The sequence below is a fragment of the Crassostrea angulata genome, chromosome 9 (genome assembly GCF_025612915.1).
Source record: "Crassostrea angulata isolate pt1a10 chromosome 9, ASM2561291v2, whole genome shotgun sequence".
In the NCBI taxonomy this organism is placed as follows: Eukaryota; Metazoa; Mollusca; class Bivalvia; order Ostreida; family Ostreidae; genus Magallana; species Magallana angulata.
The window spans coordinates 32,788,455-32,813,009 of record NC_069119.1 but is presented as its reverse complement, the minus strand read 5'-3'; the positions used below and the strand labels follow the sequence as shown (position 1 = coordinate 32,813,009).

General features: G+C 35.0%; 2 protein-coding genes across 2 annotated transcripts; one reads left to right on the top strand and one right to left on the bottom strand.

Moving 5' to 3' along the window:
• Positions 1 to 1,928: 1,928 nt before the first annotated feature.
• On the bottom strand, positions 1,929 to 4,445 carry LOC128164266 (uncharacterized). The gene is made up of 2 exons (XM_052828039.1): positions 4,135 to 4,445; positions 1,929 to 3,871 (listed from the first exon to the last, which is right to left on the bottom strand). The coding sequence occupies exon 2, from the start codon at positions 3,612 to 3,614 to the stop codon at positions 2,634 to 2,636; it is 981 nt and encodes a 326-aa protein (XP_052683999.1). The 5' UTR covers positions 3,615 to 3,871; positions 4,135 to 4,445; the 3' UTR covers positions 1,929 to 2,633.
• A 2,028-nt stretch (positions 4,446 to 6,473) lies between these two features.
• LOC128162980 (kinesin heavy chain-like) lies at positions 6,474 to 23,316 on the top strand. The gene is made up of 25 exons (XM_052826430.1): positions 6,474 to 6,938; positions 7,385 to 7,472; positions 8,359 to 8,432; positions 8,561 to 8,665; positions 8,925 to 8,973; positions 9,275 to 9,330; positions 10,212 to 10,299; positions 10,761 to 10,885; positions 11,248 to 11,352; positions 11,650 to 11,798; positions 12,809 to 12,957; positions 13,202 to 13,380; positions 13,827 to 13,982; positions 14,509 to 14,628; positions 14,938 to 15,087; positions 15,465 to 15,656; positions 16,220 to 16,337; positions 17,360 to 17,546; positions 17,794 to 17,956; positions 18,144 to 18,215; positions 18,384 to 18,500; positions 18,755 to 18,891; positions 19,118 to 19,203; positions 19,533 to 19,665; positions 20,132 to 23,316. Exons 1-24 carry the CDS (start codon positions 6,810 to 6,812, stop codon positions 19,658 to 19,660), a joined length of 2,922 nt encoding a protein of 973 aa, XP_052682390.1. The 5' UTR covers positions 6,474 to 6,809; the 3' UTR covers positions 19,661 to 19,665; positions 20,132 to 23,316.
• The last annotated feature ends 1,239 nt before the right edge of the window (positions 23,317 to 24,555 follow it).

Here is a 24,555-nt window from a genome sequence, read left to right as displayed (position 1 = left end):
CTGATTTAATAATTTTCTCACATCTTTCTTCTCCTTGCGAATCACACTGTTGGTTAATTGGTTTGGCCGTTTTAACCAGTACAACACACGACTTAAAACGGGGTCATGCTCTTGTAACGGTGCCATATCTGCAGGAATAAATCCAGGTAACACAGGGGATGATTCGGCTTGTTCTATACGCACAGAGCACGTTTTCACACAATGCAAATTTTTATCACAAAATATATCACATATCACAGAAGTATTCGTCACTGGCTGAATAATGGTCTCAGGATCTTCCACTGAAGTTGGTCTTCGACTTAACGCATCTGCATTCTTATTCACTTTGCCTGATCGGTATTTAATGGTAAAATCAAACTGTGCAAGTTGACTGGCCCATCTCATCTCTGTTGCTCCTAGTTTCGCTGTCTGCAAATAACTTAACGGGTTATTATCCGTAAAAATCACAAATTTGGATCCTAATAAATAGTCTCGAAATTTTTCGGTAACAGACCATTTTAGAGCCAAAAGTTCTAATTTCATGGAGCTATAATTATCCATATTTTTCTCTGTGGGTCTGAGAGTTCTTGATGCGTACGCAATAACCACATTTTTCTTGTCGCGTTCTTGGGATAAGACAGCTCCTAAACCTTGCAAACTGGCGTCGATTTCTAACACGAATTCCTTGGAAAAATCAGGGTATCCTAGCACCGGAGTAGATGTCAGTTTGGTTTTCAATTCTTCAAATGCTCTGTCGCAATCATGGTTCCATAATGACACAAACTGCTCAGTTTTCATATTTGTTTTGGTTTTCTTTGGTTTTGACAACAGTGCATGTAATGGTGCAGCAATTTTTGCAAATCCATTAACGAAGCGGCGGTAATATCCTGCTATACCAAGAAATGAACGCAGTTGTCGCTCTGTTGTTGGTTTAGGCCAGGAAGATATTGTTTCTGTCTTTGCGGGATCAGTTGACACACCATGCTCAGACACAATATGGCCTAGATAACATACTTGTCTCCTGAAGAAATGGCACTTGGATGGTTTTAATTTCAGTCCATGATGTTTGAGTTTTGAAAACACAATGTCTAATCTTTCTATATGGTCATCTATGGTCTTAGAAAACACTAAAATATCATCCAAGTATAACACAAGAATATCAAAGTTTTCTTCATGTAAACACACTTCCATTAAGCGTTGAAACGTCGCTGGGCTGTTACAAAGTCCGAAGGGCATGCGCAGATATTCATATAGGCCACCAGATCCAACTCGAAAAGCTGTTTTGTGTATATCTTTCTCATCGATAGCGACTTGGTGATATCCTTGTGCTAGATCAATGGTGCTGAAATATTTGGCTCCATGTAACAGGTCTAAAGTCTCCTCAATACGGGGAAGTGGGTAAGCGTCTTTGATGGTTTTAGCATTTAAGGCACGATAATCTACACAAAGTCGTAAACTCCCATCTTTCTTCTTCACAATAACTATTGGAGCTGCGTATGGACTATGACTTTTCCTGATTATTCCTTGATTTAATAGTTGCTGAATATGTTGCCTCACTTCTTCTATTTGATTTGGGGGAATGCGTCGATGAGGTATCTTGATTGGTGTATCATCAGTAAGGTTAATAGAATGTGTTACTGTTGTTGAATAACCAATATCTTCATCACGGAACACAAACACATCCTGATGCTTCTGTAACAGATTCTCCCATTTTTGGTGTTGTTTTTCAGAAAATTCAACATCATTTACATCTAATTTCACAGAAAATGCTGAAATTTTGTCTTGACACGTAGTTCTCTTATTTTGTTCATCTTGTGTTATAATCCGTCGTATCACAAATTCTGTATCAGGAACAATTTCAACTTTATATTCATCCTCTGATGATTGGAGTAATTCTGCACTATGAACCACACCTATCCTGCTTTTTGAACTTAACCACACATCTTCTCCAATATTCATCAGTTTCACAGGTACTATCCCGTCTTTCATTTCAACGAAAGTATCCACCATCAATATATTCTTCGGCAAAGATCCGTTTTCACAAGATATAGCTTGAACTATGGCGGTATACGGTGCAGTGGACTTATTCCGTCTTGTTGTACCAAATACTACTTTCATCGAGTTTGCAGGAATGTTAACTGGTTGACGACCTGCTAGTTTCACAAATCCAATTTGTTTCACTTCTTTCTCCAAGTCTAGAACTGACATCACATTATCCCACACTGGATCATGTATTACAGGTGAAGTTGTTTCTAACGCATGTTTTCGGACGCTTCTAAGAACATTACATCCTAGTACAACTTGAATTGGGTCATTGCAGTTAGTCACACTCTCTACAATCATTCCAACATTTGTATACATAGTATCTTGAATTCGCAAACAAACTTCAGTGTATCCAAGATATGGGATCTGTAATTTATTTGCTGCGGAAAGTTTAAGGATCTTTGAAGTATTACTGAGTTTTGAAGCAGGTAAGTATTTCTTGTAAAAATGTTCTGAAATAGTTGAAACTTGAGCCCCAGTGTCTAATAAACATTTCACTTTCACTCCGTTAATTTCTATATAAGTTTCTGGACACTTGGCTGCGGCGCTGTTGATTTTCTGGTATAAGGTTTCAGCTGAGTCTTGGTCCTCTTCCTTCACAGCTCGACTCCTCACTGAGAAGGTTTCCAGTTTGGGTTACCGGATGTACGACGTGATCCTGTAGGGGGTGTGTTTTCAGATGGACAGTTCATAGACATATGTCCCAATCCACCACAGTTGTAGCACTGCCTTCCTCTGTTACTTCCCTGTCTTCCATTACGTCCTCTGTTAAATCTAGGGCCGAATCGTTGTCTTGATCTTCCTCTCTCTTGTTGATAATATGATTGTCTATCGAGTCTCTCATCAGATTTCTTTGTTAATCTGTCAATCTGTTCTTGCTGCCATTCTAACATTTCTTGTTGTTTCTTGACCAAAGTTTTCAGTTCATCTAGTTCAGTACTTTGAGTAGGAGAACACATTGTTTTCTTAATGCTCGCATCCACATTAGGATTGTCCTCTATCCAGCGTAGCATCTTCATTCTGAATTCAAAGAATGGAATGTTGCCAGAGTCTAACACAACTTTCCTTAGCTCTTGTCTAGTACTTTGATCTCCTATGCCATCAATGAATCGCTCGGTCAACTTGATGTCATTCACTTGATCTTTCTTTTCTTTTCTGTTGATTTTCTGAGCCATCTCGGTTAACACAAGAGAGTATTTTTCGAGCGTTTCATCCTGTCTTTGGTCTCGCTGATAAAATTTTTGAAGAAGTTGGGTAGTTGTTTCTTTGATTTCAAACACGGTCTCAAGAATTTCCAGTATTTGTTTTCCAGTTTGTCTCTCCTGTAAAGGTCGAAGTTTGACTTCTGATTTCGCTGATCCAGTCAGATGGTCCATGATGAAATCTACGAATTCATCTTTCGATTTAGTGGACTGAATGTGTTCTCTCATATCGGAAATCCATTCGTAGACATCCGGATCTCCGTCTTTGACAGGTCGGCCTCCGAACTTGGGAAATTTGCGGTCTGATTTCAGATAAACAACTGGTACTTGGGATCCTTTAGCCTCTAGATTCTTGATCTGATCCTGTAACTTCTTTATCTCTTCCTCCATTGTGGCTTGTGAAACTTGTCCAGAGATGGTACAACTCTGTCTGTTGAACTTCAATGTTGTGAACACTAATCACTCTGAGTTGATATCACTTACTCACTATTCACAATGTGCGCTGTCAACTTGTATCTTAGCTGTCTTCCTTCTGGAAGTTGTTCTCAGGGAAACCGAATGGAATCCTACCGGCGACGCCAAATGTAACACTCTGAATATTGTGTTGAGGTTCTTTATTTCCTGATATACATAAATGTTGACAGATCCTAAAAATTTAAATAAAATCTATTTATCACACTTGTTATATATAATGTAAATATCATAATTATACATGTACTCCCAATACTCTTTATTATTCATTTATCTATAGTATTACCCTTTCCTTTGTCTAATACATGTAAATACAGGTTTGTCTATTCTCATTCAAAAACTTTACAAAATTATATATCTCAATATTAAATAGATAATAAAACTTGTTTAAACACACACTATCATTGCAATAAGCAAAGAAATTAACAAATGCACATACCTAAGCAAGGACACACTGTGAAGGTTAAATTTCTTGACTTCTCTCTTTGCCTTTCTCTTGGACAATGAAAATGAGCTAGGCAAGAATTACCCAGAATGCTATTCTTTCTATGACATCACAAAATAATTAACCAAAAACCTAAATGTACTTTCGATAATAAAGATATGCTATAAATATAAATCTGACTTAGCCTAGTGGTATAAGTCACAAGCCCACAGACCAAAGGCACCCGGTTCAATCCCCCAAAACCACAGACACTTTTCTTTTTATATAAATGTTCAATAAATATCAAAATAAAATAATTATTCAAATTCCACCCTCTTACAGATGTACAATTGTTTGTTTGGACCAAATTGAAGGAAATGTAGAGGCGTCTATGTTATTGTAAGGGAGTATAGCATGGGTGGATTGAAAGAGGAAAAAAATTATCATAAAAAAGTTCAAAAGATGAAAGGTTAAGCATTACATGATAAATTATGGCTTACATGAGCTTTGTATTTATTGTCAGTTGCAAACATTTAAAACGTGAAAAATTATCCTATAGAATTAAGAAGGCACATTTAATTAATTACATCTTTTTTAGAAGTTGACAATTCTCAAGATTTTCAACTATGTATTTCAACTTTGTATTTTCTAAAAAGTTTACTTTTTATCGGTATATCTTATGTTCATTAATCTTATCAAGCATGAACACTTGTATTTTGTTAATCAATTTAAAGAGCTGAAATGAAAATTATAAATAAATAAAATAAATGAACCGTTATCATTTTAAAAAAATCTTTTTTCTAAAGATATAAAATAGCTGTTTTCTGCAAAAAACTAGTCAACCAATAATATTTGAAGGAAATTTTGTGGTTTCCTTTGCAAAATTTGTTATGCCAATTTACTACGTTCTTTATCAAAATTTAGATTTTAACGGAATAATTTAATAAACCAAATTTATAAGTACAAAAACTGAAATAATTGTTAATAAAAAAGTCCATTGTTTGTTTTTAACATGACAGGTGCTCACAAAAAAATAAATAAAAACCTAAATGAATTTTTTTATTTGCATTTTCAGTCTTAGATGTAATGCAACACAAAACACAAACAACCAAACAAACAGTATATTAAATATATATGATATGCTCAAGTGATTGCAAAATCATATCAATATTTTAAAATTGCTACGATAACGAAAATATAAAATAGATAGACGTCAAAAAATTTACATATCAATTCTATTCTTTTTCACAATTTATTTTCTCGGAAACCGCAAACATACATGTATTATTAAATATCATTTATTGCATGCAGCTTACATATGGGAATAAATTCAAACACAGCATAATTATCAAGATTGTATGAGTAACTTTAATCGATATACAATCTCATCACATTATGAAGGATTTGGGTTTAATTGAGTTTATAAATCCTGTTTTTCTGAATGAATTACTATTCAGTTATTTTTAGTTTACTGTACACTTGTATATTACAATACCTGTAGGACATAATTTTCGTCAGATTTCTTTGGTTTAAACTTTAAACTATTGAACTACTTGAAACTTTAAAGTGCTCCAAATAGTCAAATATCCGGCTTTTTATTGCCCACTAACTATTTTCCTACAGTTTATATCACTTACAAAACCTGAATATTTTAATTATGTCGTGTAAAACAATTACGACTCATTTAATAAAGTAATTGTGTAATTTGCGTGAAGAATTCCGTTGGGTATATTTTAATTAACTAAATAATGTATAATATTGAAAATGCCTTATGTTGGCAAAAGTGGTGTATTAGAGGCGAAATCGTATTCTAAATCCGCTATTATAATACCTGTTGGGTAACCTTATAGATCTAGGCTTTTGTGGTTGTGGGTCCGATACCACCATAACTTACGGCAATATTTTTTCTTACCGTTTGCTAAGATATAATCAAATATTGTGCTTTTCCAAACTTGTAATATAGATTTATCAAATAGAGATTTAATTGGAAAAAAAATGAAAGATGAAATTGTATGTTATTTATGTTGACCTCTCAGTGTTACGACTAAACCAAATGGGCATTTGTGCGCCCCCCCCCCCCCCCCCCCACAATCTTCTTTGATCTAAAATAGTAATGTCCCTTCAGATAAATATTTTATTGTTAAAGACAAAAGACACAAAAGATTACAATTATTCAATGATATGTCAAGGTTATGGATTATTGGGCCTTTATGACTGTTTACGTTGGTCAAAGGAGATGTTTATTTTTACGACAATCCTCTGTACGACTTGTCTTGAACCGGATATTTCATTATGTCAAAATATCTTTCGGTGTCTCTCTTGAGCTCTCTCTATTTCTAAGGCTAAAGTCGCGAGGATAATCTGTGATCGATAAATCACGTCATCTTCCACCATGCACCATTTCTGACATTGATTATGGAAGGTGTAGCAGACGTTATATGAAGATTTTGGACGCGATCCATAGCAATAAGCGCGAGTGAGACTACGCCCTATCGTTACGACAATATCGCTGAACATTCCAGGATAGGTATTTCACAAAATATTGTAGCAGACTTCAATTATTTGGTGAAATTTGCCAAGGTCTTTGATGCGTTTGTTATTATAATGACTGGTGAAGGTGTATCGAGTTGATGAATAATTCGGCATAATTAGTATCCAGGATCAAAGACTCGGTATTGTCCAGGGGAAAGATGACCACGCCGGCGGACGAATGCGGCATCAAAGTCGTGTGCCGGATACGGCCTCTGAACTCCTCGGAGGAGAAAGCCGGGAGCAGGTTTGTGGTGAAATTCCCCACGGATGACACCATTCACTGTGGTGTAAGTACCCGATAGAGGAGAGGAGGTTGTCTGTCTTCCTCTCATTTTCAAGATGTTAAACATGCTTACTTGAAAATATATATAGATTCTTGATATACAAATATATACGTTTGACCCCCATATACATGCATTTACTGAATATGCTGCTTCGCAATCATGTTTAGAAATTGATCAAATCAAAGAAGACATCTTGTGCATGTCATGTAGCTGATTCAGAGGCTATAATTTGACGATCGTCAAAAAATTATTTTGAAATAATTCAGAAATGTCTCTTGGCAACAACTATTATGTACATGCAGAACTGAATTGCATTTTATTGATGCATCAATAGTGCTTGCAATGCAGCATGCAGTTATTTGTGTGTGTCTGTATTGTCTTACTAAGGCCAGACAATGCAGCTTTAGGATGAAACTAATGTTGTTAATTTTTCTTTATTCATTTTAAAGGGTAAAATGTTTGTGTTTGATCAAGTTCTGAAACCAAATGTGACCCAAGAGCAAGTTTACGAGACAGCGGCAAAACCCATCGTAGCAGGTAATGAAATATTGATGAATTAATCAAATTAGCTGTCATTAGTTTAAGTGCAGTTTCTTCTCTTGTAGAAACCGTGTGATGAACTGACAAATAACAGGAACCAGAGACATACATAAATAACATGTTATTTAGGCCTAACAAAAAAATAGGTTTGTTTCCGCTTTCAGGCTGAAAAAAATTAGGGTCGGTAGGTCGGCTTTTTTTTTTTTTTTTTAATCTTTTTTTTTTTCCCTCTCCATTTGTTCAACTGTGCATATTAAACCATTTATCTATTAAACTGGGTAAGATAAAAACAAAAACCAAGTATTTGTTGTCATTGTTTAAATGATCTGATGAACTTTTTCCCTGGTTGGTGGGAACATTTCTCAAGCTTAACTAGCACAACATGTGCTGCCATTTGTAAATAACAAACATCTACACAACACTGATGACATATAAATAAGTTCTATAAGCATTTTTACGACTTAAATTTAGAGGACACAATAAAGTTTTAAATCGGATAAAAATGAAATTTTAACAAAAAACGGAATTTTACGAAAAAACTCGAAAAAAAATTTTGGGTCGGCGGGTTTAAGTTAGGGTCGGTCGGGAAAGCGGAGACAAACCTATTTTTTTGTTAGGCCTTATGTCTATTTGTTATTTATGTCTATATGTCATTTATGTCTATGTTATTTATGTCTATATGTTATTTATGTCTATGTTATTTATGTCTATTTGTTATTTATGTCTATATGTTATTTATATCTATATGTTATTTACGTCTATATGTTATTTATGTCTATATGTTATTTATGTCTCTGCACGAACTTATTTTACCTTTTTTTTTTTGTAAAAAGAGATTATTTTTATCTCAACATATTTCACAATCTTATTCAACCTTTTTTAGATGTACTAGGTGGCTACAATGGAACCATTTTTGCCTACGGACAGACCTCTTCTGGTAAAACACACACCATGGAGGTAAGTTCTATATGGTTTTGTCTAAAGCATGACAAATATAAGCATTAACATTCCATAGTTTAGTTTCAGAGTTTTTTCCCTAAAAGTAATCTTTGTTTACTTATAAATGTGATACCTTTTTTACACAGGGTGTCCTTGGCAATGACAAGATGCAGGGAATCATTCCACGGATTGTACAGGACATTTTCACTTATATCTACGGAATGGAAGAAAACCTGGAGTTCCACATCAAAGTAAGTATTTGTGTTGTTTGTAGCAGACTGCTTCAGGTACAAGATCCCTTGGATAAGGAAGAATACATTTAATTAAGACTTCAAGAGAATTGCAGCTTTACAGTAAAAAAAATACTAAAATTTGTGTTGCCAGTAGACTGCTTCAGATACAAGATCCCCCTATAAAGGGAGATTATTCAATGACATAAGACTACAATAGAATTGCAGCTTTACGAAAAAAAAACATTGTCAATGATCATGATTAATTTCTGATTTTTAGGTTTCCTACTTTGAAATTTACATGGACAAAATACGAGATTTGTTAGACAGTAAGTAAAATACTTTTATTTTCATTGATATTCATATGCATCAATTTTCGAGAATGTAGAAAAAGGCATAGTTTTGAGGATAAATTAAGTGGTTGACAAAATAAAAAATGTGGTTAAATATCTTACTTTATTGAACAATTAATTTTTATGGATTATAACTCTACAACAAAATTCAGGAAAAAATGCTATTTATCTTAAAAAGTCTATAAGTCTCTTTTCCTATTATGTCTGATCTGTCAAAATTTAAAGTCCTACTTTATCAATTAATTGGTATGATGATATATTTTCCTTGTTTGTTTAGTCTCTAAAGTGAACTTATCAGTACATGAAGACAAGAACAGAGTTCCCTATGTTAAGGTAAGTGTTCTAGCTGAAGGGCACTGAGGCCAAAATAAATATATACTGTATTCAGGGAAATATTTGCCCCCAGATCTATTTATCCACATTTTTCTTCAGTGTCAAACAGGGAACTTAAGACTTGGCGAAAACAAAACAATATTTAAATTTTCTGTGTTAGTATTAGAAAGAGTATTGAACACACAACTGTGTCTGGATGAATTCAAGGTGGGATGAAAATGTTTGCAAGTGTAGAAGGGTGAAAAAATCATGGAGCGAAAACAACTCCGTATAAAGTAATGCTTTCATTTTCAAACAAGAAAAAAATGGGGTTGATAAAACATGTAAAAGTGAAACATTATTAAATTAGGGGAGGAAAAAATCATATTTTGGGGAAAATTAAGACTTTTTATTCAGGATCTGCTAATGTGATGATGTAATTTAGGGTTCTTCTGACTTCTGCAGAAACCAGAAACTTACATTTTTTTGGCTTTACATGTACCTGTGTTTAAAGGTAAAGAAAAATCCTCAAGGTCACCTGCTTTCATTTAGAAATTTACCTGCATAATATAAGACTCCATGTTCTAAGTCACCTTTGAAAGAGAAAAGCAAAACTCGAGGCTTTTGTTGGTATAGTACAATCTTGCGTCAATTTCTGAACAGTGCTGTATGAAACATAATCATTAACCAGAGAACATTTTTGAAAGTTCCATAAAATTGTCAAAAGTCAAATAAGCATTAAAAATTTATTAGACTGTATAAATGTACATTAAAAAACATAGAGATGTTTTGAAAAGGAGTGTAGGATCCAGAAGATGATTAAGAGGGCAGAGGTCATGATGCTACTGAAATGTAAACAATATATACTGTCAGTATTTTCAGTTTTTTGATTTGTGTTGTAGGGGGCCACAGAGAGATTTGTTTCAAGTCCTGAAGAAGTGATGGAGGCCATTGATGAGGGGAAGGCTAACCGTCACGTCGCTGTCACCAGTAAGTCAGACCAGTTCAAAGCTTTAATTTAATTACAGCAGCCTGAATTCAAACTAACTGGTGTTGTAAACAAGAATTTAATCAAATTCAAGTATGCCTTAAGTCCATTTATAGCAGTGAATTGGACTAGTTTGTTGACTGTTTCAACTTTGTTTTGATTATTTATTGTGGACTGAAAAAAACCAAACAAACTTAAGGATAATAATTCAGTTTTAAAGTTTTTGTTGACTGGAATAAGATGTGAAAAATTATGAATTACTTGAGCATGACTTATATTTAGTTTATGTTTTTGGTCATTGATAAGTGAAACACATCTGTAGATCCTACAGTGTCTTGTTACAAACCACTTGAACATGACTTATATATGAGTTATATTTCTAGACAGGAATAAACACGACTAGAGATGCCACAGTGTATGGGCATAAACAGTTGAGTAAGACTTATATTTGACTTATTTTTAGACATGAATGAGCACAGCTCGAGATCACACAGCGTGTTTCTGATCAATGTGAAGCAAGAGAATCTAGAGAATCAGAAGAAACTGAACGGCAAGCTCTACCTGGTCGACTTGGCTGGTAGTGAAAAGGTAAGTTATTCTGTCAGGGTCGTGGAGCTGTTTAGAATGTGACACTCAACAATATGAGACACTTATGCTCTTGCAGTCTTTCTGAGACTGAATTTTTAATCTGTGTGAAGTTTTGGAGTGATTAGTTGCATAAGGCACAAAAGTGATCTAGTAATACAAAGTTACAATAAAGAATTTTAAATGCTTAATTTAAAATATTAATGTACAGAAACTTTAATTCACGATTTTTAATATTCAAAATTAAGGGGAAAATATCTCTACAAAACCATACTATAGTATTAAACATAGTAGATTTAATTTAATGGAAGATGTTCAAAAGATTTGAAGTTGGTGATGATTTTTGGAATTGTTTAATTCTACAGGTCAGTAAGACCGGAGCAGAGGGGGCTGTGCTGGACGAAGCCAAGAACATCAACAAATCACTCTCCGCTCTCGGAAACGTCATCGCCGCTCTGGCTGATGGTAATGTAAGTAATCTTAAAGAACATCAGTCATCTATTATCTGTCCAAAGTATGAAATTTATACAGAAATAAAAAGTTATCATAGCCTACATATCTGAAGTGAGATGCAGGGGTATTATGATTTTTACCCTTTAGTCCTGGATTTTTTTTCATTTTAATTCTTTTTTTAACATTTTACCGATATTTGCAGGAAATTATGACTCTCTCTATACTTTTTCTTAGAATTTGCCTTTCAACTTAGAATTTTGTTTCACAGCTTCTGTTTATTTGATATAATGCTGTGATTATGTTGTGTTTAACAGAAGAGCCACGTACCATACAGAGACAGCAAGTTGACCCGTATTCTCCAGGAAAGTCTGGGAGGGAATGCCCGAACCACTGTGGTCATCTGCTGTTCCCCCGCCTCTTTCAATGAGTCTGAGACAAAGTCCACACTTCTGTTTGGTCAGCGGTGAGTGCAGATTAATGCAATCCAGTATCTATATTATATATGTGTGTCTGAGACTTCAGCGATGAGTGCAGATTAATGCAGTTCAGTATCTATATTAATATGTGTGTCTGAGACTTCAGCGATGAGTGCAGATTAATGCAATCCAGTATCTATATTATATATGTGTGTCTGAGACTTCAGCGATGAGTGCAGATTAATGCAATCCAGTATCTATATTTATATGTGTGTCTGAGACTTCAATGATGAGTGCAGATTAATGCAATCCAGTATCTATATTTATAAGTGTGTCTGAGACTTCAGCGATGAGTGCAGATTAATGCAATCCAGTATCTATATTTATATGTGTGTCTGAGACTTCAGCAGTGAGTGCAGGTTAATGTAATCCAATATTTATACTATGAGTCAGAGATTTCAGCGGTGAGTGCTGATTAATGTAATCCAATATTTAAAGATTAATGTAATCCAATATTTAAAGATTAATGTAATCCAATATTTATATACGTAAGTGTCCCAGACCAAGTCCTCTTCTTTTTGGTCAGCAATGAGTGCAGAAAACTCAATGTTTCTTTTATTTGATGGGCTCAGAAGTTAAAATGCTGTACTGGTTTCATCAGTCACTTGGAATTAAATAAATCAAATCAAAGGCAACATTTGTCGAGGAAAAATAAAAGAACCATACTACCAAGGTTTTCAATTAGGCAGGAGTCGATATTTAGCAGGTTCAAATTCCTTACCTGTTGAAAAATCATTTCTAAAACAAACTCTACAAATGAGTAATTCACCTCTGCACTTCAAAATTATTGAAACCCCTGCTGGCACCGATGAAGTAGAATGGAAACATTCAACAAGGCACATGATAACAGCTTTGGAATTGAGAACATAAGATATGTATCTTTTTTTACTAATGCACCAAGAGGAGAATCAAATGATATTTACATAACTAATGAGTTATGATACATGTAGTTATTGTCAGTTTACAGGTTTTAGATTTTCTGTGTCTGTTTGTTTAGTGCCAAGACCATTAAGAACGTTGTGTCTGTCAATGAAGAGCTGACAGCTGAGGAGTGGAAGAAGCGGTACGAGAAAGAGAAGGAGAAGGCGGCCCGCTACAAGGGACTGCTGGAGAAGTGTCAGGCAGAGCTCCAGAAATGGCGCACTGGTATGTGGTACACAAGTAATCTCTCTCTTACAGCCCATAAAAGTTAGCATAACTAGCTAACCCCTATTTCAACAAACTGCTAATAAATGCAAAGTTTAATCTGATATCCAAAAGTGCTGCACTGATAGGTGTTGCTTCATTTTCCTTTTTCCTAAATGTTTTATACACCTTAATTCATTGAATTTGATCTACATACACATTGTACCTAGAGGACTCCACATGACACATTTGATTTTGTTTGTAGGTCAATCTGTGTCTCTGGATGAGCAAGTGGACATGAAGGCAAGCACTGCGTCCCTACAGGAGGAGGAGAAACCACCAGCGCCACCTATGACAGCCAGCGTCAGCTCCATCGTGGACGAGGGTACCAAGGCTCTGTTTGAGGAGGAGAAGCTGAAGCTCTACCAACAGCTGGATGATAAGGTACTTCATAGATCTATAAAAATTGCTGGATGATAAGATAATTCATAAATAAAAATTGCTCTATGATAAGGTTCTTAGTGAATATGTTATTATAATAATGAAAAGGTATGTCAATGCTCCATCAGTATAGAAAAATATACCAGCATGTTAAAGTACTTACTTAAAGTAGTTAATTTAACAAAAATAGCTGGATGATAAAGTAATTAATGAAATATCTACAAAGGATAAGGTGCATGTACTAAGCTGGATGATAAGATACTTTAAAGAAAAAGTTGATATATACCAGCAGCTGGATGATAAGGAAATAAAAGGGCAAAACTTTTACCTGCAGAAGAAAAAACTCTTTTACTGTTTTTCCCCCAGAACTTTTAAGATGAAAGGGAAGGACCATTATTTAAAATATCAATGAAAAATTTCAATAACACTTGATGTTTGAATTTTCACAGGATGAGGAGATTAATGAGTTATCTCAGATGATAGAGAGATTGAGGGAACAGATGCTGGAACAGGAGGATCTCATCTCGATGGGAAAACGAGACTATGAGACGCTGCAACAGGACATGACTCGCATACAGGCTGATAATGACTCAGCAAAGGACGAGGTTAGTGTAGTAGTGTGTTTAGTAATCAACACTATTGTTAATGTATACAGGTACACATATACATGTAGAAATACAGGCCAATAATGAATCGATTAGCAGTGAGATGAGTGTTGTATGTGATGAATTTTGCTAAACTTCTACTTCAGAACTAATTTCCAAATATTTCTCCAGTGCAAAAATTCCATATACATACTGTTGAATCATTTAATTTCGTGGGGGCTAATTTTCGTTGATTGCTTAAATTTTACGGGTTCGTGGAGACGTGATTTTGTGTATTCTGTTAAACCTACAAAGGAAATATGACTTTATTACCCTATTTTTTTTTATTCGTGGAGGATGTTAATTTGTGGATGAGTGGTACCCACGAATTCCACGAAAATTGAGCCACCACGTAATCTAATGATTCCAACTATTAGATTTGATTTGTTTCACAAATGTATTGTTGAATTATGACTTGTTTTACATTATTTTGACTTGTATTGTGTTTAACATTTACATGTGTAGTGACTTGTGTTGTTGTGTTCAGGTTAAGGAAGTGTTGCAGGCATTGGAGGAGCTGGCCATGAACTACGACCAGAAGTCGCAGGAAGTGGAGAATAAGAACAAGGAGAACGAGACGATCGTCGACGAGCTCAACACCAAGCTGGTACGTCTGAAATCATTGATATATATAACGCCAAGCTGGTATGTGTGCATCAAAAATCATAATAATATATATAACACCGAGCTGGTACGTGTGCACCGAAATATTAATCACTCAATCAATCAATATAATATTTGTTTTCATTTGAGTTTTTCCAAAAATCACCAAGTTTTGATTTTAAAAGGGTAAGTTTGACAACATCAAATTGAGTTTGGGGAACTGAATCTTCTCTAATATTGTACATATATTACATAGATAAATGAATTCATGAGTTCATTGGTCTTTGACTCATTTTTGAGCCATTTTCTACAGAGCGAGTTGGACAACATTAAAGCTGAGTTTGAGAAGCTGAAGGACTCTTCGCTTCACCAGAGGAAGAAGATGACCGAGATCATGGCGAGTCTGATGAAAGACATGTCCGAGATCGGCAGTGTCGTCGGGGGCAACGCGAACGAGTTCAAGGTAAGGTAATACTTAGGTCAGAGAATGATGGCCATGGCAAGAGTGGTTCATATTTGTCTTTAATACACTGTGCAAGTTTAACAGCATTGGATTAAAAACATGAAAACTTGAGGTTACATGTACATTCTAGCCACAAGGAATGACCAAAATACTTTATAACAAAAATTATTTGATTTAGATAAACTTAAGATTTTTAGATAGGAGTATAATTTTGCATGATTTTTCTTGATCATTGAAAATGTAATCACTACCCCTAAACAAAATATTTGATTATTATTATTATCTACCTCTTAATTTATCAATGACATCAAGGACGGCACATTCATATCAATGACAGTATAGGACATTCATGAGGGTTTCCCATATTCTATTTATAGTTCAGCGGGGGAACCCCTGACAAGTTGGAGGAAGATTACACAGTGGCCAGGATCTACATCACCAAGATCAAGAGTGACATCAAAACACTGGTATCTCGAGCCCAGCAGCTGGAGGTCACCGAGGTTGAGGTCAAGGACAAACTCGGGAGTGCTGAGAAAGAGCTCAGTGACTGCAAGCTCACCATACAGCAGGTTGGTCTTTTATGGGATAAGCTTCTATCTGTGTAAAATATGACCAATGTGGGATTGTTGGAATACTCAAATGAAATTATATTTTTAGTAGTTCATGGGTTTTTTTTCTGCATTTAATGAAATCCATAAATTGTCCTTTTAAGCTTGAATTTACAATTTTTACAAAGCTATAGAAAAGTTACCCCTTGCCTTTTCTATGAGACCAAATGATTCAACAGTTTATGATTATAGATGTCAAAAATTTGCCAACTTGTCGTCTCGCCCGTATTTATTTTTTCAATCCCATAAATCGACTCTTGACTCTTGCTAAGTAACCTCCTCTGTTGTTGTCTGATATTTATCTCTGATGTTAATATCCATTGATATCTGTTGATATTGGATATTGATGTCTGTCTGGTTGTGATATCCAATGATATCTTATACTGATATCTTCTGATATTGATATGCCATGATATTTTATTATATCTGAAATTGATATCTTGATATCTGATATTGATATCTGATTTATCAGTATGAGGCTAAGCTGTATACATATATATCTGATAATTATCTTAATTAACCAGTATGAGGCTAAGATGTCTACTCTGAATGAGACGATCAAGGACATAGACAGCAAGAAGAAGCAGCTTCAAGAGACAGTGGACTCCCTTAATGACCAGGTGGAGATGCTCAAGATGGAAGGTACGTACTGCTACATACTCAAGCATAGACAAAGTTAGGGGCTATAGACACTAGGGCTGGGACGATACTGTACTGAGCCGATTCGGTACATATCACGATACATGAGATGCGATACGATACATATCACGATACATTGCAATTAAATGAAAACATGAATAAAAGTTTAAAATTTATTCAATCTGTCGATGTATTACCGCATGTCCAAAGTTATTTTGTTATATTCATAATGAGCGTTGCACAATTTACAAATTACTTTAGTCTCGTGTACACTAGTTTTTCATAAACAAGTACTCCAAAAGTTTTCTACACTCCATATTTAGCTTCCTAACAGTTTTGACAACTTTACGAGGTTTTCCGCCATCTTTGTACTTTCATATTAGGCGCGCGGACTAAAAATAGCGGATATATGAAGCTCGGATATTTTTGAAAAATAAAAAAAGTTCGGTAAGGTATCGTTGTATTAATGGTAAACGTATCGATCCAAATATCGTCAAAATAAATACCGCGATGCACCGGTGCATCGGTGGATCGTCCCATCCCTAATAGACACTAAACAAATACTATGACATTGGACTCTCTCAATGACGAGGTAGAGATGTTAAGATGAAAGGCATGTACTGCAACATACTGACTATTACAAATTAATACAGACAATCCAGGGTGTTAAGACACTAGCTGTACAAAGATTACCAAATACTATTATAGCGGAATTGCATAATGATGAAGATATGTACTACAGCATACAGACTTTTACAAAGATAGACAGGGTAGGGGGCTATAGACTTTAGACAAATACTATGACATTGGACTCAATGTTGAGGTAAAGATGCTCAAGATGGAAAGTGCATAACAATATTTTATACCATTGAGGGGGAAAAGAGACACTTATTCAATCCAAATATAAACAAAAAAACTTTCCAAATGAGTTAGATTTTTAAAATGATAAGAGATTGTGAAAATATTAAAAGATTGATATAATGATACTGCCCCTAGAATTTTATTTTATTTTGATGTTTTTACAGAGAAGATGCATCTAAGTTCTGTGTCAGAGCGAGAGAAGGAGGCATCGGACCGTGTCCAGAATATCTCGGCCATGAAGGAGTCGCTCGAGAAACAGATGGAGCAGCATCGCCAGCAACATGCCAAGCATCTCTCTGACCTCAGAGAGGAAGTGGCTGAGAAGCAGAGCCTCATTGACCAGCTCAAAGAGTAAGTTGTGACTTGTAGGTCAGTTCAAAGAGTAACTCAAGACTTTATTGTCAGCTCGAATCATTGACTTGAAAAATGAGTCAAGATTTATATCAAGTTGAACTTGAAGGGTAAACTGACTGAAGGGTACCGCACAATGAAAGACTGAATGACAAACTATGAATAAGCTTTATTTCTTTTTTTGCCTCTATTATGCATGTTGTCAAAGAAAACCCAAACCTAATGTGTGTATATTTATTCTTTACAGTACAAACCAAAAATTGAGTCTGGCCCTGGAGAAACTACAGGCTGATTACGACAAATTAAAGACCGAGGAGACAGAGAAGTCACAGAAATTACAGGAGCTGTCCCTGCAGATAGATCGCCGTGAGCAGGCTAAACAGGATCTGAAGGGGCTGGAGGAGACTGTGGTAAGTATCTGGTATACAATGCAGAGACTGTATATATAGAGAAGGCTGAATAGAAGTCCAAAAGTCTTCAATAAAATAGAACCAACACAGTTAGGATGTAGAAAATGTTAATATTTTTTGTGGTAATATTTATGCAAAAGATGACTGTGTTCTATGTTGCATGACATACAATTTTTTTCATTTCTAGGCCAAAGAGCTGCAGACCCTTCACAACTTGAGGAAGCTGTTTGTACAAGACTTACAGAACCGTGTCAAAAAAGTGAGCTAACCTAAAAAATTTAATAAGATATAATTATTTTGCTATTAATCATCATGATCAATTGTCATGTCAGTTAAAATGTAAAAATCATTCAATCAATCAGATGATTTGTTTTGTATCTTTACAAGTCAGCCAATAAACTGATTTGTTTTAATTTGTTTACAACAGTCAGCCAATAAGAAAGAGGATGAGGATGATGATGACACAGGAGGAAGCATGGCACAGAAACAGAAGATATCATTCCTAGAGAACAACCTGGAACAGCTGACCAAAGTCCATAAACAGGTAAATAATTATAGCTGCTCAAGTCAAGAGCTCAAAATGAACATGAGTGCTGGTCAGTATCTTTGCACTATTTTCTTTGGCTTCAGAAACAAAGTATTATCTGACTTACCTCTTTTGAATTGTTTGGGTGTAGAAGATCCCATTTTTATTTACAATTGCAACTGATAAAAGAAAAACAATAAGTCATTACTTGCTTGGAAGACAATTAAAAAATTATGGTGAGTGATGAACAAAAAATTTTCTGAACATTTTAGCTTGTGAGGGATAACGCCGACCTGCGGTGTGAACTGCCTAAGCTGGAGAAAAGACTGCGAGCCACAATGGAGAGAACAAAATCCCTGGAGACAGCGCTAAAGGAGGCCAAGGAGGGCGCCATGAGAGACAGAAAGAGGTAAGGAATTGTGGGTAATAGGGAAAATAAAAGAGTATTGTGGGTAAAAGGATTGAGCCATGAGAGACAGACAAAGAGGTAGGGAAATTTGGGTAGTAGGAAACATGAAAAAAGGCCATCAGCTTTGGCTTGTAGGTTGAAAAACAGGATGTCTTGTATGTAAGTATGGAATAGATAAGGAGTGAATGCTCAATAATCTCATTTAATGGTTCTTTTCCTCTGACAGATACCAACATGAGGTAGACAGGATCAAAGAGGCTGTCCGACAGAAGAATCTCGCCAGGAGGGGCCATGCCGCTCATGCACAGATTGGTAAGTGGGGCCACCCCTCTCACTCTTTGTTATAGTATTCCTTCTGAAATATTACATTCAGCATACATTTCTCATGTTTCTCTCTCTGCTTTGTTTTTCTCTTGATTGTTTGTTTTGAACTAACAACATACTAACCCAAACTCTCTTTCTGCAATTTTTCCATCACTTTCTATATCTGTCTGTATTCCTCACTTTCCTTTTTTTTTCTCTCTCTCACTTGCATGAAAATGTCTTGGCTGTAGTAAAATTTCTTTTGTATCTTATATCATTATGTAAAACAAATCATTTAAAAAAAGAACAGTTATGATAATTCTTGATTGTATTTTCAGCAAAACCCATCAGGGCTGGACATGCTCCTGCCGCATCCCCGGGAACCACAGGAATTCGTGGGGGAGGAGGGGGAGTTAATGGCCCCGCCCCCATCAAACCAAAGATGGAGACCGAGTCACAGGCTTAATAAAGGTAGGCCATTAGACTTAACAGAGCTTATCCTACATTGTGTACATAAATGATGATACATGTACATGTAGGTCATGGAGTATGATAGAGCTCACAATACCTGTACAAGGGTACACTTAGAGAAAATGCATGATTTGAATTAAAGTTGAAAGTTATTTCAGGGTTTTTTGTTTTTTTTGGAGGAGGTGGGGGGGGGGGGGGTGTTTCATAAAATACAAATTATGAAACGGTATATGAATTAAAAAGAGGTGTTTTTTACATATTTTATGCCTGTTTGGGGTTGGAGTTTGATGGAAAATTGTGTTTCATATTAGAATCATGAGCATTGAAATTAAAAAATTTCTGATGATATATGATTGATTTACTATAGTATGTTTGAACTGTTCAGGTACTGTTATGTTATTTTTACATCAGTTGTCTCCCTTTTTTTAAGTTTAAGATGCTCACTTTTTACCTTTATCTTTTTCAGTTGTCAGTAGTGTTGAACTAGCTAGCATTGAGAAGAGGATTTTCTTTTGTTTTGAACAAACATTCACAAGATTTACATTTACTTGGAAAATTCCTTTGATACATCATTGTGACCTCAGGTCCGGAGGTCAAAGTTCATTGGATTTTGTGTCCTAAGTGTTCACACCATCATGTCGTGCAATGACTGTATTTTAATTTATTGGGATAACCACCCATATTTCTGGAAAGGAAGTGGGGTTTTTCCTCTCAATCCACGAAGGTCAGTAAGAAGAAGGAATATATTGAAGTCAGTGCTTATAGATTTCACTGGAGAATTCCATTCTGTTGGGGAAGCCCTTCATTATTTACTTTGCTTAATGTACACAGTGCTAAATGATGTGTCAATGCGTTCAATTGGAATGTGTGTGCGAGTTAGACATGTAATGACATGGGAAGCAATTATGGTTAAGGGTTTCTTGAATAGGGACTGATATCTCCTTGATTATAGATTCTGCTTTAAGCCTTTTTTTTGAGTCCTTATTTTTGGTATCTGACATTTTTGCATAGAATGGTATGACCCATCTGATGATGAACCCTGAAAAACCCTGTTTGATATGCAAGTTTCTTAACAGAACTTTAAAAAGGAGTGTATAACCTACAGGTTATAATCCTAATCAGGATTGAAGTGTTGGTCATTTAGGTGTGTTCAATAACAGAAAGGCAGGTCACTGTTGAGGACCTGTGTGTCACTTTTCTGTATCGGGCATTGAGTGTGAAATGTCCGTCCTCATGGAGTACAACACCTAAATGCACTGGACAGAATTTGGGGAAGAATTTTCGGGTGGTTGGTTGCCATGGAGTTTGGGTGGTCCCTGAGGCCAATATTTCCTCCAATGTTCCTTTCCTGATGTAGAGAAGGTGAAACCTGCTGCTTTTCATGTAGATACAATAATTTACTTCACTTTCATAAATTGACAAGTCAATGAAGCTATGAACAACATTATGTGGAGATATTGGCAAAGAAGACTATTTATTAACGAAGAAAGGGCAGTTCTGTCTATATAAGGAAAGGAAGAATAGTGCAAGGGGAATTTATTGTCCATTTGTTGTAAGCCAGGTTTGTCCCACAATGGGAAGTTGTTTTAAAATGAAGAGAAGGTTGCTGTTTTGGGGGAGTTGAGGTGTAGATGTTTACATAGGGACCCCCTTTGTTAAGAAATACCCCATGTCAAACTGTGTTGAAATTTATAGGTCTCTATTCCAGGCTTTAACCAAGTCGTTTGTTCTTGAACTCTTGGCAGTCATATTAAATAGCTAATCATCATTCCTGTCTTCTATTACAGTTAAGGAATTACAACAAGCTTTTTCAGTTGAATTCATCTCTTTTATTAATAAACTTTGGTGCATTTTTTTTCTGTGTTAGTGAGATTGTATTATAAGTGAATGACTTACTGTAAGATGGATTGTCTCTAGTAAAAGTTGTCTCTGTGTCTTGTGCTTTTAGATTCAGGTCCCTTTCTCCCTATATGTCAGCTTGATTAGTTATTTATTGCTTGTGGTTTGAGGTGTACAAAGTCAATTGATGCAAATTTGCTGTGAAAAAATGACAGAACATCGCTTTGACTGGTAGTTGAGTGTATAATTTTAAAAATGGAATGAGGTAAGTTTCCTTAATTGTTAGTAATGTTGAGTTACTTGTGTTGGTTACTGGGGATGTGCTGAGTTGGAAATTAAACCACGCAACAGTTGTAGTGGGTGTACTGGTGAATTTTCAGTTTAAGATTTTTCGCTGTCTTCAACATGTGTAGGTACAGAGTGTGATAAATTGACGAAGATATGAATGTTAAATGAATTAAAGTCAGTTTACAACACAGGTGCCCAGGGAAAGCGATAGAGATAAAATTCAGTCCTTTCTTTCTTGAAAATTTATTGTGAAACATATGAATCTGTCATGAAAAAAAAAAAATTGAAAAAGTCTTAAGTGATGCATTAATGATGAGGGCAAAGGTGTTGGACAGACAAGGATTTCTAGAATTCCTTCCATGTAGATTTGCAAATGTTAAGTCTTTCATTTTAATGTGTTGTAAAGTGTATGTACTAGAAAATAAGTTTCGTCTCTTTTTCTGTAAATGGAGTTTTTTTGGTATGTGGCTTTTTTTTTTATAGAGAATTGTAGTCGTGCTGTAGCATTTGTGTAATATTGTTAGGAAAAGTCATATTCATAAATTCATACAGTGAAGTAAATGGGAACTTTTGTATAATTGTATAAACCAATTAACAAAAAGCAAAGTTATTGGGATAGTTATTTAATAAACAAATACATGTCAACCGTTTTGGAGTATATTGGACTAAGAGAAATATTGTGTTCATTATATGTAAGATATATCAGATAACTATTATAAAATGTAACATTTTAAGTATACGTGTATGTTGAATGTAATCTAAAACCATTTGTAGCTGAAATTTCTTTCAAATTGACTTTGTATGAATCATATACAATGTTTTAAACATGTATTGTATGTAGGTATTCCATATATTGAGGTCTCCTCAATATCTTTTGTTATAGAAGATATATAGATGTAAAAGGAGTTTTCATTGCAAAACAAACGTACTTTGATATGTCAAACCACTTATTAGATGTTTGTGCAATAATTGACATTTCTCAGGATGGAGGATGGTTCCAGATGATAAAAATAAAATAATTTTGAAAAAAAACTGCTTTGGTGCATTGATAATGCTCAGAATTTGGGCTTAAATTATCATTAAATGGCTTGTGGAAGCTTTGTATGTTTTATTACAGTTGCACACTCCGCGGAGATTTGTACATGTGGTGTGCGCATGCGTATGAATGTGTTTGAGTGGAACTGTGAATAGGTTTAATGTACATGTATGTCATTTCTTCCATTTCAATTAGAACAATTATTGCTGTACTTAATTATTTGATGGTCGCTTTTGTTTGGCTATAACATCAATAAATTTAATGAAAAAAAATATGTTGTCCGTTTTTTTGAAACAAAGAATTATAACATACATTGCTTACTGACTAGAAGTTCTGTCCATGGGCCATATATTGATTTACAATTGTTTACGTTCTGGCCATGAACTGCTATTATTTTGGTTTCCTGGTTTCTTTATTTCTGCTTGCCAATAGTCGTGATATTGAACATGATGTAAATTATTTGCTGATAATAAATTATTATTATGCTATATATGTTGTTTTCATTTATGTCAACAAATTTGAGGATGCTTATTTTAATTTACACCCATGTAACCTGGAGTGTCAGGGTAGAAACGCCTTATTAATCAATTCTCTAGATCAGTGACCCTGGATTGTTTTCTTTTATTTACTATTGTCCAAAGTCTTTTATTTACTGTTGTCCAAAGAAGTTCGAAACAATCATCATTATAAGAAATTGGAAGAACAAGTAATCTTAGCTCTGGATAGAATATAACTTTTGTGAAGAAAACCCATGAATTGATCTTTAGAGCTGATAAATACAGTGGCTACATGGCCGAATATATTTCTTTCAAACAGTAATGCCATAACCAAGTTTCATAAATTCAGAAGAAAACCTTCTGGGTGTATGAACAATGATCAGAAAGAGAAGCCTCTGATCGCCATTTACGAAAAAAAAATCCATGGACATGCGCGCAAAGGTTATAAAGACAGTCGTGTCAACTTAAGAGTGTGGTCTCAAAAGAAATGGGATACTAGTAGAACATTAGACTCGATTAAAAACAACAATTAAATTAAACTAGTTTTGGATTTTAGCTGATCACGGGCTTAGAAAGTTTATGCTTAATATAATATTGCTAAGAAATATATGCATAAGGATTCACTTGTACGTAGAGGAAGCAGATCAAACACACCAAAAGGTTGAGAAGTCTTGGAACAAAATGTGTCTAGAAAGAAGACATGGGATAAGATAAGGCATATAATGGGTAATACAATTGTAATGCTTAAGACATCTTGGATTGAAATGAAAACACAAACAGAGCTTTTGTGCCATGCAACAATTCAACTACATCTAGATATCCATCCAGTAAAATTGAACGTGTGCAAAAATATACCAATCCTACGAAGAAAAAAACGCAAGGAAAATCAAAGAAACTGTGAATTTTTGAAATCGGCTGTATTAAACACTTAGCAAGCAAAGATAGACAAGAACGACCAAGAAGAACGCTTTATTTCTGTTCAGGGTTCCGTCGTCATCAACTGTCAACAAGTCAACAGGTCAATACTCGGCCTCAGAACTGGCATTGACCTTAAAAGGATTCAAGAACTGATTTGAGGGATTTTAAAGTTTTGATGATGAACGTGGGAATCATGTGATCAAAATGATTTAAGGAATAAGGAATCATTCTTTTAGTATTATGAGGTCAAATTTAATAAAGCCCGAAGGGCTTTATGATAGATTTGACCACGCTCCGGTCGAAATTATCACC

Bases quoted from the DNA above. Each gene is read 5' to 3' on its own strand.
- LOC128164266 (XM_052828039.1), bottom strand. From the start codon at position 3,614: ATGGAGGAAGAGATAAAGAAGTTACAGGATCAGATCAAGAATCTAGAG.
- LOC128162980 (XM_052826430.1), top strand. From the start codon at position 6,810: ATGACCACGCCGGCGGACGAATGCGGCATCAAAGTCGTGTGCCGGATA. The intron at 6,939-7,384 runs GTAAGTACCCGA...TTCATTTTAAAG, and splicing joins ATGACACCATTCACTGTGGT to GGTAAAATGTTTGTGTTTGA. The intron at 7,473-8,358 runs GTAATGAAATAT...AACCTTTTTTAG, and splicing joins GGCAAAACCCATCGTAGCAG to ATGTACTAGGTGGCTACAAT.